Source organism: Hemicordylus capensis, chromosome 8 (genome assembly GCF_027244095.1).
Source record: "Hemicordylus capensis ecotype Gifberg chromosome 8, rHemCap1.1.pri, whole genome shotgun sequence".
Classification (NCBI taxonomy): domain Eukaryota; kingdom Metazoa; phylum Chordata; class Lepidosauria; order Squamata; family Cordylidae; genus Hemicordylus; species Hemicordylus capensis.
The window spans coordinates 17287287-17306313 of record NC_069664.1 but is presented as its reverse complement, the minus strand read 5'-3'; the positions used below and the strand labels follow the sequence as shown (position 1 = coordinate 17306313).

Here is a 19027-nt window from a genome sequence, read left to right as displayed (position 1 = left end):
ACTAGCCTTGCTCGTCTCATGGGTGGCACTATTAGCCATTCTGCTTATGGGTTTTCTAAAGAGAAGTACATTTGCAACTAATTTTTATGCCCTCCTAAAGGCAATGCTATTGTCAAAACAGATCTGGGTTAGGGCAAGTAGCAGTCCTGGACAGTGTCCCCTCTAACTGGGATTCCCAGATGTGGTTGACTACAACTCCCAGAATCTTCAGCTACAATGGCTTTTGCTTGGGCACTATGGGAGTTGTAGATAACATCTGGGGATCCGTGTTAGAGGGAACACTGGTCCTGGACTTGCAGGAATCATCAGAAAGAAGTGGATCTTGACTACAGGATAGCAGAGTTTAAGACATCTTCTGAAAGGCAGCAACATGACCTCTTCTCACAAAGCACCTCGGACAACCACACTCCCCAGCTGCAAGCAGAGCAACCACAAGTGTCTCTTGAGCTTTTAAGGAGATAGTTGATTTTTAATCCAGGGTCATTGTGCTTGAGTTGTGTTAAAAAAAAAAGCTCAGACAAGCACAGACCAGGAATTTGCCTGCCGCAACTCAAGCTAGTTTGCAAACTGTCTTCATAACAGAATGCAAAACCTCAGACTGAGCAGGCCCTTGCCCATCTCCGTTCTACCAGCCTTTAACAAGGGAAGGATGTGCCATTTAGAATGGTGAAACGAACAAACCTCAAGACCACTGAGCAAGCTGGACACACCAGGCCAGAAAAACAGGCTTTATTATTTAAGCCAGACAGATCTCAGCCTCAATTTTGTCTTAAAACCAAAATAAATAAGTCAGGCTGTGAGGGAAGTCCCGGGGTAGTTGAAGCCCCAAACAGGCACCCACCTCCTCCCACTGGCCCCAGCTTTGGCAAAAGTTAGACACCCAGATTTTTCCTCTGCAGAGCTACAGAGACATTTTTGCCCTGCCTGGAGTAAGCAGAAAGCCCGTCCCGATGGCCAACCTACCCCTCCAACAGCAGGCGTCACTTTGTGAGGGTGCTGTTCCCACTAGTGAAGCAGCACAAAGTCCTGATATTATTACAAAAAATCTTTATTCACAAGATGGCACACTGGTTTGGTATGGCTGGCAGCACACACAGAAGAAAGCTGGTGGGGTAGCTGTATCGCACTCAGTATTGACCAGGGGCCAGCCAGATGGACACAGAGCTGGACACCGATTGCAGACAGCCTAGAAGGTTCAGAGTTTCTTCTCTCTTTGAGTTGGGAGGCACCGACACGGGATGACTGCTCTCACGGCTCACCTTCTGAAGCTCAAGAGGCCGACACGGAACATGCACGGACTTCAGCAGAGGTGCACCTCTGCGTGTGCGAAAGAAACAGAACGCTGCCTTCCGCGTCCTGTCCACGGAAGGCAGACTCTACTGCAGGGGTGGAGAACCTTGGCCCTCCAGCTGCTTTTGAACTACAACTCCCATCATCCCTGTGGCTGGGGATGGTGGGAGTGGTAGTTCAAAAACAGCTGGAGGGCCAAGGTTCCCCACCCCTGCTCTACTGGGTTCAGAATTTCACCTCTTGGAACACCCCTGCCAAACAAGTCATGCTTCTGCCACCATCACCATGTGATGCTGTGTTGACTACGTGATGCAAAGGAAGGAAGGTACAGTCTCTTCCTGGGAGCCTGCTGTATCGTTAGCGTCATTAGAAGCCGTCACCAGTATTGGAAACGGGTAAAGGCAGCGGAGGACCTATCAGCCTCTGCCAGAAAAGCCTCGCAGGCGGGTTTGGACAGTGGCAACCTTTGCGTCGGTGGAAGATGAGAGACTCCAGTGCCGCTAAGGGCAGCTCAGACATTCCCGTGTGCGCATGGATGGGCAAGCCTGGGATCAGGCCTGGGATCGCCTTGAGACACAGCCGACTGAGCAGCCTTGCTCAGAAAGGTCGAGGAAGCCTTTGGGGAGCATGGGGTGTGTCTACAAAGCTAAGGAAACCTGAGATCCCGAGATGTAGAACAGGAATTGGGACGGGGAGCTCACAGAAAGGGTGGTGATTGGAGCTACCTATCTGCTTAACCCATTTGGTGTACCCCTGCTTGTGAAGCTACATAATTCACAGTAGGAGTTCATCCTAACGGGGGGGGGGGGCAAATGAGGCGCGGCTGCCTGTGCCCCTCTGTCTGAGGAATGGCCAACCTGGGCTTCTGTTAATGGGGCAGGGCGGGATGGGAGACAGAGGAAGAACCAATGCAGCCAGGAACCAGAGACAGATGCTCCTTCTTTCGCCCCCCCACCCCCGCTCATTAGGGCGTGCTGCTACTGTTAATTTAGAAGGCCTCATGCAAACCGTCCTACCTCCAGCTACAGTGCTTCCAAGTTCATCGAGCGAAGAGAACACAGGGCAAGCAGCACTCCTGTCCAGCAGCGGTGGGTTGTTTTATACAATATCCATGTTTAAACCACCTGGCACAAATAGGTATTTGGACAGAAAGCCTCGTGCAGGTCAGGGTCACCGCTGCAACTATGTCTTCCTCCCCCTCCGCTGTGCAAGCCACATATCAATAATGCTAAACAGATATGATCCAGGTCTTTCCAAACATTTCATGAGACAGGACATGGAACTTTCAGTCTTCTAAAAACTTATTTCGTCCGCTAATTCCATATGCACAAGTGTACCTTAAAAATATTGCTGAATTCCAAGTAAACACTGCAAAGTACTTGTGTTAAACTGTTTCTTCCATGAGTGCACCAGAGGTGGACCTATTTGCCCGAGATCCAGGAAAGGTGTGTAACGTAACTGTGTCCTGTGAAGGAAAAGCAGTCACCCCTCTGCGTAAGGGAGAGAAGAGAGAGAGTCTCAAATATGTCTGTTGCTCTTGATGTGGAATTACAATCAAGAACAAGGACATGCTTTGGTGAGATCCAAGCATCTATGCCAGGTTTTCCCCTAAAACATATTAGTTGGTGGGAACTATGTGGATTTTAGAATTACCAAGTATAACATTATCTAGGCACAGGGTGACAGCTTAAAAAAATCCCAAAGGCCCATACGGCTGTGGTGACTGACTGTGTCCCCAATTAAGAGACTCCTACCCAGGATGTGATATAGGATTTACTGCGGAATGCAACTTGATAAAACAGGAAACCAAGCTAGTGCCTGGCTGGAAGTTTTCCATCTTTTTCATTTAAAAAAAAAAGAAAGGAAGGATTAAAAAATATGTTTTCTTCAGAATGCTGGGATTTGGGATGGATGTGTCCAGCCTGGGCAATGCTAGACCACTGCTAAACCACAGGAAACAGCAGCAGTGGTTCAGGGTGCTAGTCCAGGGTTTTCAGTGCTAGGGGTTGTGGTGTTTCAAGAAAGAGGAATCTCACCCCACAATTCAGAACGATGCCAGGTTAAACACTTAAAGAGGCAAGGGGCATGAGAAGAGGAACATTCCTCTTGCCCCTCCAGTTGGGCAAATCTGGGTTGCAATTCAAAACTGCTTTTAGTAGCACTTTGGGGTTGGAAACAATGACCTGCAATTCACCTGGAGCCATCGCAATCTCCAAGGGGGGGGGGAACCAGACCCTCCGTTGAAAGGCAAACAGCAGTTCTGCCAAGGCCCTCAGTGCCACGCTTCTCTTAAAAGATACAGCCTTGTGCTGGAGTGACACCACATTCTTCTAAAAGTTTGAGCTGCAGCATACAGAAAATAATCTTAACATAAACACCAGGGACAGGGGTAATTCAAGAGGCCGTTCCTCCAGAGCAAACAAGAAGTTAATAATAGGTGTTTTAAGTTAGTTTACAGGGTCTAGAGTTAAGGACACAGAGAGGAGGTGAGCAGACAGACAGAAACACACACAGTGTGCTGTGGAACCAGTTCCAAATGTATCTAAGACAAGCCCTTGAAAGCGTCGAGGTTGAACGCCGTGTCCAGGAAGCGCTGGAGCTCGGTCAGGTGGTTCTTCTTGTTGCCGGTAGCTGGCGCAGCGGCAGGTTCACGTCCGGCATACCTAGAGCAAGGACAGGAGGAGGCAGACCTGTCACTGGTGTGCGTTGAATGGTCATCTGTGCAGTCACACAAACCAGATGGAAGACTACACAGAGATCACCAAGAAGAATGCAAGGTTTGACTCAGGCCCAACTCAGGACATTCTGGTTCCTGATGCAGGAAACTCCTACCAACCCTGCCACCTCTCATGGTAGGCACTTCTGTAGCCTTGCATTATACCCAGGCTAACAACAACAACAAATATTTATATACGACTTTTCAACAAAGGTTTCCGAAGCAGTTGACATAGAGAAATAAATAAATAAGACGGATCCCTGTCCCCAAGGGGCTCACAATCTAAAAAGAAAACATTAGACAGACACCAGCAACAGCCACGGGAGGGATGCTGTGCTGGGGATGGATAGGGCCAGTTGCTCTCCCCCTGCTAAATAAAGAGAATCACCACGTTAAAAAGGTGCCTCTTTGCCCAGATAGCAGGCCAGGCAAAGAGCAAGGCAAATCTATACAAGGCTGAACAGGTCAGACAGTTTTAGTGTCTCACAGAAGGTTGCTTTCTCCCACAGGGAGATATGGCCCTTACACTGATATCACTATGCCTTAAAGGGCCAGCACGCGCCTAAACGGAGCTAAAGATTCTTCCGTGGCTTTCTGCGCAGGTGCAGAAGATCCAGTTGTGAGTGACCATGGACCCCTACAGAGATAGCAGACAAACTGAGATCTTGACCAACTGGTGTCCTGCTGAAAGGCAACGTGGCCTTCCAATTCCCCTTCACACCTTTGTCTCGCCCAAGGAGCACAGAGTGGCATCTGTGAGACAATCCCATTTGCTCTCCCCAGGCCCTCTTGAGGACTAAAAGCAACTCGCCCAATGAACTTCGTGGCTGAGCAAGCATCCAAACCCAGGTCTTGCTGGTCCAACACTCTAGCGCCCTGGTAGCATGTGCGGTAGGGGTGCTGCAAACTTGGCAGACCCTCCTCCTGGCCTCCTCCAGCTGGTTGCCCCCGAGAAGAGGGATGACAAACATCTGCAAGACTGAAAGGCACCTGCAGGCCAGGAGTTTCTTCCTCTTCAACCTCTCCTTCCTTCTTGCACTTCTAGGCAATCCTCCAAGCCACACCAATTTCCTACTCCGCTGTCCCCATACTCAAGAGTACAACTCCACTCTGGAGTAGCCCTCTGTTCCCAAACAGGCTCTGGTCGCAATCCCAGCCAAGGGAATACTTGGCAGCCTGGTGCCTGTAGCCTCATGTTTCCCTGCTGGCACCCACTGCTTCTGTGGCCAGACTGCCATTCACTCTGTGGTTCAGCCAAGTCCATCTCCTACCTCCTTTGTCCTCTTTCTCCCACCTGGACCCAGTTTCTGTGGCCTGGAGCCTCCCTTGGTGCAGTGGGGTAGCTAACCTCCCACAAGTAGGAAGCAGGGAAATCAAATCCCAGCCTCATGCTAACATTCATCCTTGAAAAGTAGCTGAACACAAAACACAGACCTCTGCACCTGTCTATGCCTTCTCCTGGGGGAGAGAGATGTGAAAGCAAGACTTCCACACTGCACCGGCATCTTATCACCAGAAGGGGGCACTTACCAGACAGGTTTTGCACGGTCGATGGTTGTGCGGAGTCTAGGTTTCACGTAATCGTAGTATCCTTGGTTCTTGTGCTCTTCTTGACACCAAACCAGATCTGCGTTTGGGTATTTCTGAAATTCCTTCAGCAGGAGGTCAAAGGGAAACGGAGACAGCTACACACAACAGAGAAGGCCTTTGGTGAAGAAGGCTTGTGAGCAGAGGACATCAGATATACAAACGGTGGCAAGACAAACAGCAACGTTGGCCAGAAATTCCATGCACTGGGGAACAGGACTACAGCATTTACACAAGTGAAAGGCAGACACCCATCTGGGGGTGGGGGGGATTATCCAAGCTATAGATTATGCGACTTAAACTGTAAAAGGTACTCAAGAACAAGACTGGAAGGCAGCCAAGAGGGAATTGCAGCTAGCAGGCAAGCTGACACATCTCTCTTTCCTCTGCAGGCAAAGGCAAATTGCTGACATTCAGATCTCTGGCCTTGCTCATGCAGCAAACTCCCAGGCCGAATGGAGATGGGTACTGTAAGAACCACAGCTGACCTGAATCCAATTGTCTCAACACATAGATTGTTACCTGAACAACCTGCCTTATGCAACCTCATGGGATGCAAGTCTGAGCAACAGCTTCTACACTTCAGAATTTTACTCCACGGAGCTCGGCCGAAGTACTAGATTACCATCTATGGTGATTTCACGTTCTTCAGAGAAGTACTGGGAAGGTTAGACCAGGATATCTAAGATTCTGGATGACCCATGTGGAATTTAGCACCACCAAATATGCCTTTCGGTTTAAAAGCTGGGATCTGAAATACTTGGTTTCAGTCCTCAGAAAGCCACGCTACAGACCATATTACAGATTCATGGTGACACAAGTGTTAGGTCACAGCCATACCTGCTCCACCCTTGTGATGGCCACATCCATTTCCATCTGACGGGCCTTGCGCTCTCGAGTGAGCTCATAATAGACTTTGCCAGTGCAGAAAAGAACTCGCTTGACGCCCTCTGGGTTCTGGGCAGCAGGGCCACTGTCTGGGATGATACGCTGGAAGTGTGTGCCTGCAGCAGATCATAAGATACAGTTGGCACTAATGCAGATTTCCCCAAAGACAACAGATCTTGGTGGTCATATATCTAGATTTTTCGTGGAGGCCTTTGTGGTTACAACGACAACAGAACCAAGCTGTTTTTTTAAAAAACCCTAAGCAGCTTTGCAAATCAGGCTTGAAGGAACCTGTTGCTCACTCCCTGCTGCTCAACTAGAGCCCAAGAGTCCTGGGTCAGAAATGAACAGCTGCAGAGAACTGGTTCTGGTGTAGGGTTCTTTGCCAAGGGAGCTCCAAGTCAGGAGGCAAGGAGCTGTGAGAATAATCTTCCTCAAGCACCATGCCTCTCTGGAGTGGAACCAAGCACAGGGGCTGGTTCTCTACCACTGTGTGCCTTACCCCAACACTCCCAGGCCCGAGGCAAGTGACAGCTAAAATTGCCCCTGTGGGTGGCAAGTCTGTGGGGCAAGCTACTCAGTGATGAGGTGGACATCTGCCCCTGTGCACTCAGAATACCATACATTTGCTGTGCATGTTGCTATCCTGCCCACCACCTCCATCCTTGAAGGGTTAACAGGCTACGGAAGGAAGACAGAGCAGCCAGGGTGACAATGAGCGGCATTTTCCGCCAGTCCTAGGGGTTGGGGGGCAACTGCTGCTCGCCACTGGGAATCGGGGGACTGCCAAATTATAAGACCGAGTTCAAGGCCCTCGCAAGTGATTGGGTCCCACTGAGACTGAGATGCACAGTCAGGGCATCTCCAATGCAACAGACAATGGAGCTCTTGACCTGCTACTACGGAACACTGTATTAGCTCTTAAGCAAACTTCTCCAATATTCTCCTAGCAGGCTGCAATAGAAACTGGGGGGGAGATCTGCTCCACAGTAATATGTAGAGCTGGAAAAGGGAAGCAAGTCCTTGCAGTGGTCTCTTGAGACAGCCTTTTTAGAACATGCTCTGCCCTGCTACATTTCTAGCTATCGCATGAAAAGGGGATGTGCAATATGGCAGCTGATCTTTAGATTTAAGAGTCAGTCCACAAACTTGCTTTCTCGTGGCGGGAAAAAGAGCCAGACTTTCCCAGTGGGCTCATTTTTGCCACTGGGCACATTAAGATGACAACTCCCTCATGTGCCAGTCAAGTTACACATCACCTTCCTCCTCAGGGCTGCAGAAATCCACTAGTCTATTAGTCTGTTACGAGTGAAAACAGTCCTGATGAGTAATGTACCAACATAGCATGACAAGTAAAATATTTTGTCTGGCTGATAAGCCGAGCCAACATTTCTTCATCCCTGCTCCTCCTGGCAGTGGAACAAAAGAGCAGAAACTCCTCCTCAAACCCAGCCCCACCCCAGCCGTACCTGGTAACATTTCATCAAACCTGGAGCGAGCTTCTGGGTGACGCAACAGTGACTTTGGAGTGAAGACTATCAGCTGAAAGAGATTCCAGAGCTTTAGTCTGCAACATTTCCCAAACAAGCACTGAATCACTCTACTGACAAAGCACGATTCAGCAAAAACCTAATCTGAAGAAGTCAAAAGACATTGACATTCAAGCAGTTAGAACTTGACACAAGGCAACTGGGAAAGCACTGGATGGCACACAGCACAGCACAGCACAACGTGGGCAGCTGAGAAGTGCCCGTGCTGCTGTGTGTGACTGTAACACTGCCGACAGTGTTACAGTCACATGATAACACTGGTGTTACAGAACAGGGTTGCGGTTGTGTGACCCCACCTCCACTGGAAATGATGGCTTAGATGACTTTACCAGTTCTGGTCATCATATCTTAAGGAGAACATCGTAGAACTGGAAAAGGTGCAGAAGAGGGCAACCAAGATGATCAGGGGCCTGGAACACCTTTATGAGGCAAGGCTACAGCATCTGGGGCTTTTTAGTTTGGAAAAGAGGCAACTATGGGGAGACATAATCAAGGTGTATAGAATTATGCATGGAGTGGAGAGAGTGATCTGGGAGAAATTTTTTCCCTCTCTCACAGCACTAAAACCTAGGGTCATCTCATGAAACTGAAGGCCAGGAAATGTAGGACTGACAAAAGGAAATACTCCTTCACCCAGTGCATAATCAATCTATGGAATTCTCTGTCTCAGGATGTGGCGATGGCCACTAGCTTGGATGGCTTTAAAAGGGGCTTAGACAGAGTCATGGAGGACAGGTCTCTCAATGGCTACTAGTCTGGCGGCTATAGGTCACCTCCAACCTCAGAGCCACGAGGCCACTAAATACCAGTTGCAGGGGAGCAATGGCAGGACAGGGGGCAAGCCCTCACCCCCAGCCTGTGGGCTTCTTGAAGGCATCTGATGGGCCATTGTGTGAAACAGGATGCTGGACTAGAGTGGCCTTGAGCCTGATCCAGCAGGGCTGTTCTTGTGTTCTTACAATTCAGGGAAGAGAGGCCTATACATAGCAGTGAGTCATAGCATACCTAAAAGAAGCCTCCATATTTCTTTGGTAGCAGCCCTCTAAATACCAGCAGATGGAGGACAACAGTGTGGAGAGCTCATGGCCTATGGTCTGCTTGTGGGCTTCCTAGAGGCATGTCATTGGTTAATGGGAGAACCATAATTCTGTACTGGGTGGACCCACAGTTGGATCCACCGGCTGCTTCTTATGTCTCAATCTGCTGGCCTGGTAGCTGCATTTAACACAACCTGACCTCTCTTGGTGAAGTAGTTTAACTCTAACTGCTGACTCGGCCTGTCACAGGAATGAATGTGCAAGAGCACATGGCATGTGGTTTGGAGCAGAACTGAAACAAGAATGCTGCCCACAGGCATTCTGTGAACCAGTCAGAAACGGAGCTCCCAGCAAATGAAGTGTTGCTCAAATACCACCATTTACAGGACGAGTAGCATCCGCCCAAAACTGCACAGCTTCTACCGCCACTTTCCATTTGCTTCAGATTCCAGGTCAGAAGTTCTGCTTTCAGATCTCTCACAGCAGAGTTGTGCCTTGGCTTGATGCATGTATAAAATGGACGCGTTTTACACATGCATCAACAGGACTGCTCTCTACAAGCTCAGGCCTGTTATTTCTAGGACGTACTCCTCTCAGCTTGGCTTTGGTAGATTTACCGCCGTCAGTGGACCAAAACAGAACACCAACCACCAGCCGTAAGTATAGTGCAAGCTACCATCACAACATTAACTATACAATTACATACAGACAAAAACATCAGGGCCCAAGGGTAACCACCTCCATAGCCCCACCACAATTCATCCATCAACATCAGTTCACAGGTTGCTTTCTAATTCTCATCGCAACTGACAGAAATTTAGCTACTCCTGAGGGCACCCTGGGAATTTTCTCTGTTCATAAGTATTTGACATAAAACTGGGTAGGTCTCCCAGGCAATGTGATCAGAACAGGAGTGCTCAGTTGTTGGTGGGCTCCAGTGTCGAAGCTCCAAAAACACAAGAACATGCTCCATAGACACCACTTCCCGGTCACGGCAAGGGCAAACCTTCAGGATACCCGGTGTATCTTCGCTGCAACCTTCATGAGGTCAACACATTAAATCTTTCCCAGGTGAAAACATTTTGGTACATAAATGACATGAACTTTGCTGAGGGAAGCAGGCAGGTGAAAAGAGCCATCTGATGGGATGCCTAGATGACATGGGTGAATTGGTTTGCACAGGCATGAGCAGGGAGGTCCTGGAAGAAGATGCCCCCCCCCACCCCAGGCTTTGTTTGACTAAGACTATTGCCAATGTATACCCCCTTTGAAGAAGAAAAGTGGGAGACGTCCCGATATGACGGTTCCTTTGGGCATCCATTTGGTGCAAGTGCTACTATGGCTGTCAGCAGGGAGACTGGGCAGTAACCCAACATCTGTCCTGAAGACACAGACTTTCTGGCAAGGCTCCAAGGGGACACTGTCCTGGATCCAACAGAACTGTGTTAGGAACGCGTTTCAGGGTATGTAAGAGAGCTCATCAAAACTTTTCATTGAAATGTGAACGCTCTCTTCGTCCCTTGGGCCCAGTGGTTCTCAAGCAAGGTCCCTCCAGATGTTGCTGAAGTACAAGTACCGTCACCCCCTGCCACAATATGTTGTAGCTAAGAATGAGGGGAGTTGTAGTTCATCAACATCTGGAGGAACCCTGCTTGGGAAACATTGCCTTAGGCCTTAGTCCCTAATGACAACTAGAAAGCTTTAGCAAGGGAGAGCAAAGTGCATGGCCATTTTGTGCCAGCGAAGTCCTTCTTTCTACTAACCGGCTTTCGGAAGGGGAGAAGAATCTGTCTCCGCACCACATGGAAAAAGTTGGCTGGGCTGGAGCAGTTCACTACGATCCAGTTGCAGTCATACAGCTGGCGCACATCAAAGTCATCTAGTTTCTGCAAGAGAAGGAGACATTGGGAGTTTAGAAACATTTTAAAAAGCCAAATGCAAACATACATGGCCAACGTAACACCAAGCTAAAAAAAAAAGGGGGGGGGAGTGCCATAGCATCAGGTTCAAAGCCATGGGAGGTAAGTAGCCTGCAGGTCTGCCCTAACAGCTCTGAAAAATGCATCCAGGATGCAATAGAGGACTAGGAAACTGTTTAGGATCTCCAAGGGGCTTTGATAACCCCTGGCTGCTTGAGCAAAGAGATAGGGCTTTCTCAAAAGGGGTGATTCTCTTCTGTATAGCAGGGGGAAAGAATCTGATTCTTCCAACCCTAGCACAACATCCCTCTAGTGGCTGGTGTTTCCCTGATGTTTCTTTTTAGACTGTGATCCCTTTGGGATAGGAAACCATCTTATTTATTTTTGTTTCCATTTTTGCTTTTGAGAATTTTGATTGAAAAGCCATATATAGATGTGTGTAGCAGCAGCAGCAGCAGCAAAAAGCAGAAAATGAGCTGTGAATAGTTCCCCTGACCTTAGTTTCTGAGGCAGAGACAGAGGGACAGCATAGAAATGGGACCCTCCAAGTGTGGCAAAGAAGTGCTGAGCCATGCACGTAAATGCACTTCCCTCTGCTTGAGCAGCGTGGCAAGAGAAGATGACGCCATGGCTGGGCATGCCTTTTTAGGGGGTGGGGGATGGAGCAGGCTCAATGCTGACACTCCCCAGAACAAACTTCACATCCAAGGGGGTGAGGCAAAGGGATTCCAGGAGCAACCAGTGCTAAACTGCTAAACTAACTAAACAATAAAAATGGGTGCAAGGATTGCTTCAGGGTGGTGGTGGTTACAGCATTCTGGCTTTCTGTGCAGTATCCCATCAAGGTCTTGTATACCACAGCTAGGGATGTGCATGAACCAGTCTGGCAGTCTATTCACAGACTGCTGCACTGGTTCGAAAGACTGGCGTTCAAGCTGGTTCGGAGGTGGGGAGGGGGTTGCTTTAACATAGGAAGTTGCCATATACTGAGTCAGACCCTTGGTCCATCTAGCTCAGTATTGTCTACCCAGACTGGTGGCAGCTTCTCCAAGGTTGCAGGCAGGAATCTCTCTCAGCCCTATTTTCAAGATGCCAGACAGGGAACCTGGAACCTTCTGCATGCAAGCATGCAGATGCTTTTCCCAGAGTAGGCCCCATCCCCTGAGGGGAATATCTTACAGTGCTCACACATCACGTCTCCAATTCAAATGCAACCAGGGCAGACCCTGCTGAGCTAAGGGGCCAAGTCATGCTTGCTACCACAAGACCAGCTCTCCTCTCCTTAGGCCAGCTCTTGCACACCGGCCACTTCCGATATTATGCTGACCAGGGCGGCAAGAGGGTATACAGCTGCCTCGAGGTGGTGGGGGAACCGTGGCGGGGCAGGTAAGGAGACCCTCCCCGTGCCTTAAAGCAACACACACACCCCACTCGGGAGCACACAGAGCTGGTTCCATGCACATCCCTAACCACAACTAGTCTACCTCGCTTACCGTGATGCGAGACTGCACAGAATGTTGGCCACTTGTCTTAAGACCTGGCCCAGGATCTTTCAGCTAGGAGTGCCTCCCCCCGCCGCCCACACCTAGCCCTTTTCTGCTATGTTGGCTTATGTAATAGGAAGCACAGCAGAGATATGTATTTGTTTTTGCCTGCTGTAAATAAAGAAGCACCAGACCCTCAATTTCTTTAGCTACACTGCAGTATGGCACCACGCATCATATCTGGACATGATCAGGTGCAATCAAGTAAGTGGGAAATCTGGTCTGGTAGAAAGAGGTGAAGCTGCTGGAATTGGGGAAAGGAGCCCCACCGAAAGGGGCAGCACATTCTCCCTCCCAGGCACAGAACTCACCGGGAAGACATCTGGATCATCATTGCACATCTGCAGGAATCGCTCTGGCCTGGCAGAAGAGTGCTCAGGGCCCTGCAAAGAGAGACAAGAGCTTTCAAGACAGAACTGGGATGGACACAGAAGAACAGCCCTGCTGGATCAGGCCCAAGGCCCATCTAGTCCAGCATCCTGCTTCACACAGTGGCCCACCAGATACACAGTGGCTCACCTGTGGCTTTTCCCAACTAAGCAGTACAGTAAGTGAGAGATATTTAGACACCAGCAGCAGTCAGCGTTCAGAAAAACTCAATAATTGTCCTCCAATTCTATGACAATGGAACTATTTTAAATCCAGAGTCCCAACTTTGCTGTACAAGCACAGCCACAGTTTGCCATTCGTCAACTTAAAGCTTGCTACGGAGCCCCCAACCCCAGGTTCTGTTATTTCCCACTTCCTGCTTTGCCATGTACAAACCAGCAGTGGAAGTGGGTGTGTCAGCGCAGCCCATCATCTCAGCAGGCCTTTCAGTCCTCAAAGGAGCACTCTCTGCCCTGAGCCATTTTTGGAAGGGGGATATAAACAATCCAACCAACCAACCAACCATATGCAGAGCATAGCTCTAAAACACACACAACTGCTTTCTTACCATGCCCTCCATGCCATGGGGAAGCAGCAGTACAATGCCATTCTGCCTCACCCACTTGGCCTGTCCGGAGCAGATGAACTGATCGATAATACACTGAGCGGTATTGTGGAAGTCACCAAACTGGGCTTCCCACAGCACTAAAGCGTTGGGGCTGGCCATAGCAAAGCCCAGCTCAAATCCTGCAGAGAGACAAAAAAGAAGGTATGCACTCTTCTAGAAGTCAAGCCCGGACAGTATATTAAGTATACACAGTACATCGAGGGGATACACAAATCAGTCCTTACCCAAGACTCCGTATTCCGAGAGAGAGCTGTTGCAGACTGTGTATGGAGCCTGGTTCGGCCACAGATGGTTCATAGGGATACAAGTCCTCTTGTCCACATTCTGATCGTGCAGCACATGATGCCTGTGGCTAAAGAGAAACAGCAGAGACAGGAACATTACCTATAAGGGAACATAGGAAACTGCCTTATACAGTGGGCTCCTCCAAGGTTTCAGTCTCCAAGTCTTTCCCAGGCCCATCTGGAGATGCAGCCAGGGACTGGAGGCCTGGGACCTTCTGCGTGGAAAACCTGTGCACTGCCACTGACGATTCCATCCCCAAAAGTGACTGGCTAAAGCAGTCTTGCAAATGCATTACTAGTATTTGCTCAGCTTCACTCAGTTATATTATTTGGCGATTGTGAACTTGGGCCAGATTTTTTAAGATCTTATGACAAAATTATACAGGCCTTACAACCTATTCTTACTCGGCCAAAGCCTGGGGGAGCCGGTGGGATCTCAAAAAGCTCCCATGGGTGAGTGTTACAAAGCTAAACACCAGCTTACTGCCACCCTTTTGGCCCACAGAACTACTAGTCCTAAAAACACTGCTGCACAACAGCACTGCCAGCTACTTAGAGACATGGATCTCCTCTGGTTATGCCAGTGCAACACTAGTTGGAATGCAGACTTGGATTTGAAGGCAGGCCTAGTTTTGCAGGCCTGGATTAGAGCAAACCTGCCAATCCTATGTAGTGCTCCTGAAATCAGAGTGCCTAATTCTGCAAAGGCATGCAGCTTTAATAGATTTGTGCTGTTCTGCCAAAGTTTTTTGTTTATAGATGCAGAACGTATTAGATCAAATCCTTTATTACTGTGGTTTGCAAAAGTATGCTGGTAATTTTGAGATGTAGTGTAAATTCATATCCTTTTTAGGCATGCCAAGCCTATAAAAATGCTGGCCACACAAAGCCAAGTCAACACATTACCTGAAAGTTCCCCTCTCAACATCCTGGCCGCTCAGTCGGATGTGGATTCCCTCTTTAAGGAGAGAGCCAAATGCCATGTATTCAGCCAAGGCCCAGTCTACAGTCCTATTATTCACCATCTCACCACGTGTTTTTAGAATCCGGCTTAAACCTGCAGAGGTCAACAGAGTTTTCATTTTCAGCCTGTTTTGAAGACACAATGGCTGCGTCTCCCCTGTGAGTTGGTCACCACACTAGCACGTCTAAGAACATCATTAGTAGACTGCATTCTTCACAGCTCCCCCGCCCCTCTCAGGTGGCTTCACGGATTCAAATGGCAATCTAGGATCCACTGCTAGCCAGAAGTGGTTTCAAGGCTTATTACTCAAAGTCATCCAGTATTGCCTTCTCTAATGTGAGCTTGCCACTAGGATTGGGCATTCAGCCGATGCCCAAAGAAAAGAAAAGAACTGGTCAACTGACCTGTCAAATAGCATCCAATAATGGTTAGCCATTTTTAGAGCATCAACTTTATTAGATGACCACAAAACGGATTTCGGCTTCCTTGGCTCTTAGTTTAATGTCTCATTTGCAGCTATTGTTTTTCTGGAACCAAGTCCAATCTCTCACAGGAGGTTTACAGAGCAGGTGGCTAGATAGAGGGAATACTTCCCAGTTCCTCCAGCAAGCATGAGGGAATAATAGGCAGTTCTAGGCCACCAACGACTGCTTGTATTCCTGTCTAGAGACGCCTGCAGTTATAGCAAGTGGCCGAAGTTTTGCTATACTGCTAGGTTTGCCCTGACTGCTTTGGAATCAAGGAGCCTTCCTTCTGCCCTTGCTAACAAATAACACAAGAATGAAAAGGCAAGCAGTTATGGTGACTGTCTTCGTTCCATGGAATATTTGACTAGTGCCAAATACTAGGTGCACCAGCCTGAATTGCCATTACATTAAGAATGAACCTCAAGGATCTCAGATGATCGAGTCTGTTACATAAGAACAGCCCAGTTGGATCAAGCCCAAGGCCTATCTAGTCCAGCATCCTGTTTCACACACTGGCCCAACAGATATCTCTAGGAAGCCCACAAGCAGGAGGTGAGGGCATGCCTTCCCTCTGGCTGTTGCTCCCCCGCAACTGGGATTCAGAGGCATTTTGCCTAAGAGGCTGGAGTTGACCCATGGACACCAGACGAGTAGCCAATGACAGATCTGTCCTCCGTGAATTTGTCTAAGCCCCTATTAAAGCTGGTGGCGGTCACCACATCTTGTGGCAGAGAATGAACTAGAAAGTCCTACCGCCATGAATTGTGAAGTTTTCAACAGGGACGGAGCTGGCCACCTGTCCAATATGGACCAAATCTTCTTCATTCAGACCAGTAGAAGGGCAGGTCATGCTCCTGGGCTGGCCATCCAGAGTAAAGAATCCTGGGAAAGTAAAAGGAGAGGGCATTAGAGAAAACCTGGGATTCATAAGAGCACGCTCTAGCTCAGGGGTAGGCAACTTTAGCTCTCCAGCTGCTGTTGAACTACAACTCCCATCATCCCCAGCCACAATTCAACAGCAGCTGGAGAGCACCAAGGCTGCCTACCCCTGCTCTAGCTGCTGGAACCATCAACTCAACCCATAGACCCTTCTGCTGCCATTTTTCTTATGATAAGCAACAGCAAGGAAACCATGCTGAGCTAAACTACAGCAAAGGATATTCTCTGCCAAAGCATCTGCTGCAAAGACAGACCTCACTCATCAAGGGCCTCTCTCTTCACTGCCAGTGCATGTGTTCACCAAGGGAATGATGTCTGCCAGCTCCTACAGGCTTCGGGCTGCATTTTCAGGACTAGGACGACAGACAATCGCATCTCCTTTCAGTGCCAGGAGTTTCAAGTGCAATCCACTGGTGGGAGAAGTATTTATTATCTGCTATCACCGGGATAACTTACCAGCCCAGGGAGAATCGAGCCAGTGCTTGATGTGAAGGATTTTCTCATCCTTGGACCTGGCATGGGCTTCTTCGCAAATCTTATCATACTTGGAAATTTCTTCCTGAAAAGCAGAGTAACCTGACTTGGAGCTAGAGAGATTAGCTTAAGCATAAGCACTACTAGCACCAACACCTTGTCCTAAGGAGCATTCCATTATCTCTGCATCTTATTCAAGTATTTATATTTCACCGCCACGGGACAGCAACAACTTTATACTCAGCTCAGGGCTGCTCTGTAAAAAAAAGCCCTGATCATGAAACCCATTTTTTAAAAGCTAAAGAGGAACAGTTTCCTGACAGGGGCAACCATTATATGCCAAGACAATTCAGCTATACTAGTACAACAGGGGCAGGCAGAAAGTCAGTTATGATCCACCGGTAGATCACAGAAGGATTGCAAGTTGATCCTGTGCCTAGCCCTGCCTCTTCCACACCTACTGGAAGACCGGTTTGGATGGTCTTCGGCCCTTTCCCCTGTCGCTGCGGCCATTTTGAAGGCTGCTGCACATGGGCAATGGGCCCTGCATGGCCGGATCATGTCCCAGGCCATGCAGGGGCCCACTGTGTATGTGTGGCAGCCTCCAAAATGAAGAAAAGACCTGGAAAGGGCCAGACCACCCGAACTGGGAGCTTTTTGGTGAAACAGAGGCTGGCAGGGAGAACCTCCACGGACTACCCAGAGGCCTCGGAGAAGACCCCTGGAGGAGGTAAGTAAAAAAAAAAAATTAAAATTAAAAAATTCACGAACCCCCCCCCCCCGCCATCCAAGCCGAACCAAACGGAGGGTGTGTGTGTTTCGATGGGGGCAAAACCGAGTTCGGCCTCGAACCGAACCAGGCCAGCCAGTTTTGAGCACACCCCTAATGACCACAAGGGCTGGGCAGAGCTTCCTTTCTCCTTTCCTCCTGGCATCACAAATACATATGGGAGGTGGAGGAGAAGAGGCGAGAGCAAACTGTGCTATGTTAGGATAAACTTTACAGACACAGCCCTCTTGGTCAGTGTGCACTGCTCAGTCAGTGGCATACATGGGAGATAAGCAACAACATTCTGGTCTGCAGGATTAAAACTGGATTATAGTGAAGAACTTCTGCACCATGAACTGCAAGCAGCATCAACGGGAGGGAACTTTAAATACAGACATCTAAAACTTTTGCTCTCAGAGAAACCAGACATCATGTTTAAGCTTCTCTGATGTTTTGCTTACAGCTTTGCCTGCCTTGATTAGAACACTTCTTCTCCAGCTTGCACTCTAGGTTCTATTTATACCCATTTCCTTCTCTTTCAGTTGATCTTCGGACGCTGCTACATCTTCCTGTACTCAGTCTGAAGCAGTGATGAATTCTCTTGCCACATACCAGAGACAGACACCAGCTGATTTATTTTATTTTATTTATTTTTTACATTTATTATATCCCACTCTCGAGGAGCTCAGAGGCTGCTTATTTTTATCCTCATAACAATCCTGTGAGAGAGGTTAGGCGGAGAGATACATGACTAGCTCAGAGTCACCCAGTGAGTTTCATTGTTGATTCAAACGTGGGTCTTCCCGGCCCTAGTCCAACACTCTAACCACTACGCTATGCTGGCTCTCCTAATTTTCCGTTTCCATTGTTTTGGCTTCAGTTGACATCCCATACCCCCCTTTATCCATTTAAAAACCGGTTTAATGGATCTCTGATGGGTACATTCTGGCTACAGAATGATGATCAAGCCAAAGTTACCGTACCTCATACTCGGGCTGATTTACCACTCCTTGTGAAACTAGCATCTCGGCATATTTCTGCAACACTGGCTTCTGCTTTCGGATTTGCTTGTACATCAGTGGCTGGGTAAACATTGGCTCATCCATCTCGTTGTGCCCGTTTCGCCTGTAGCACACCTATCAACCAATCAATGTGTTTAGCCACATAACGAAGATGTAGCACACCTAGCATAACTGGAAGCAGGGTGGGGGTTGATTCTATCTCAACGTTTCATCTTCCACATCAAAAATAATCTTCTAAGAAGCTTTTAAGAACTGATTCTCTCTTGAAATAGTGTGTCCAATTCTGGGCACAGCATTATAAGAAGAACACTGACAGAATCAACATGGTGAGAGGTGTGGGAAACAAGTTCTATGAGAAATGGTTGAAGGATCTGGGTGTGTTTAGCCTGGAGAAGAGAAGGATAAGGGGAGATATGAGAGCAGTCTTCAAATATCTGAAGGGCTGTTACAGAGGAGAAGGAGTGGGTTGAAACGGGAGGAGGAGTGGACTTGTTCTCTACTGCTCTTGAGGGCAGGACTAGAACCATCTTCCTTGAAATAGCAAGGAAGCAGATTTAGGCTAGACATGAAGCAAAGCTTC

General features: G+C 48.5%; 1 protein-coding gene across 5 annotated transcripts in view; it reads right to left on the bottom strand.

The window, feature by feature from the left end:
* Positions 1-713: 713 nt before the first annotated feature.
* OGDH (oxoglutarate dehydrogenase) overlaps positions 714-19027 on the bottom strand; it is a 62980-nt gene continuing 44666 nt past the window's right edge. For all 5 annotated transcript variants that reach the window (XM_053269404.1, XM_053269406.1, XM_053269403.1 and 2 more), the window contains 12 exons: positions 18409-18561; positions 16639-16741; positions 15997-16125; positions 14719-14869; positions 13753-13880; positions 13469-13647; positions 12843-12914; positions 10832-10954; positions 7951-8023; positions 6434-6597; positions 5537-5691; positions 714-3953 (listed from right to left, as the gene is read on the bottom strand). In XM_053269404.1, the coding sequence (XP_053125379.1) occupies positions 3833-3953; positions 5537-5691; positions 6434-6597; positions 7951-8023; positions 10832-10954; positions 12843-12914; positions 13469-13647; positions 13753-13880; positions 14719-14869; positions 15997-16125; positions 16639-16741; positions 18409-18561 (1551 nt within the window). In that variant the 3' untranslated portion in view covers positions 714-3832. The remainder of the gene's footprint in view (positions 3954-5536; positions 5692-6433; positions 6598-7950; positions 8024-10831; positions 10955-12842; positions 12915-13468; positions 13648-13752; positions 13881-14718; positions 14870-15996; positions 16126-16638; positions 16742-18408; positions 18562-19027) is intronic.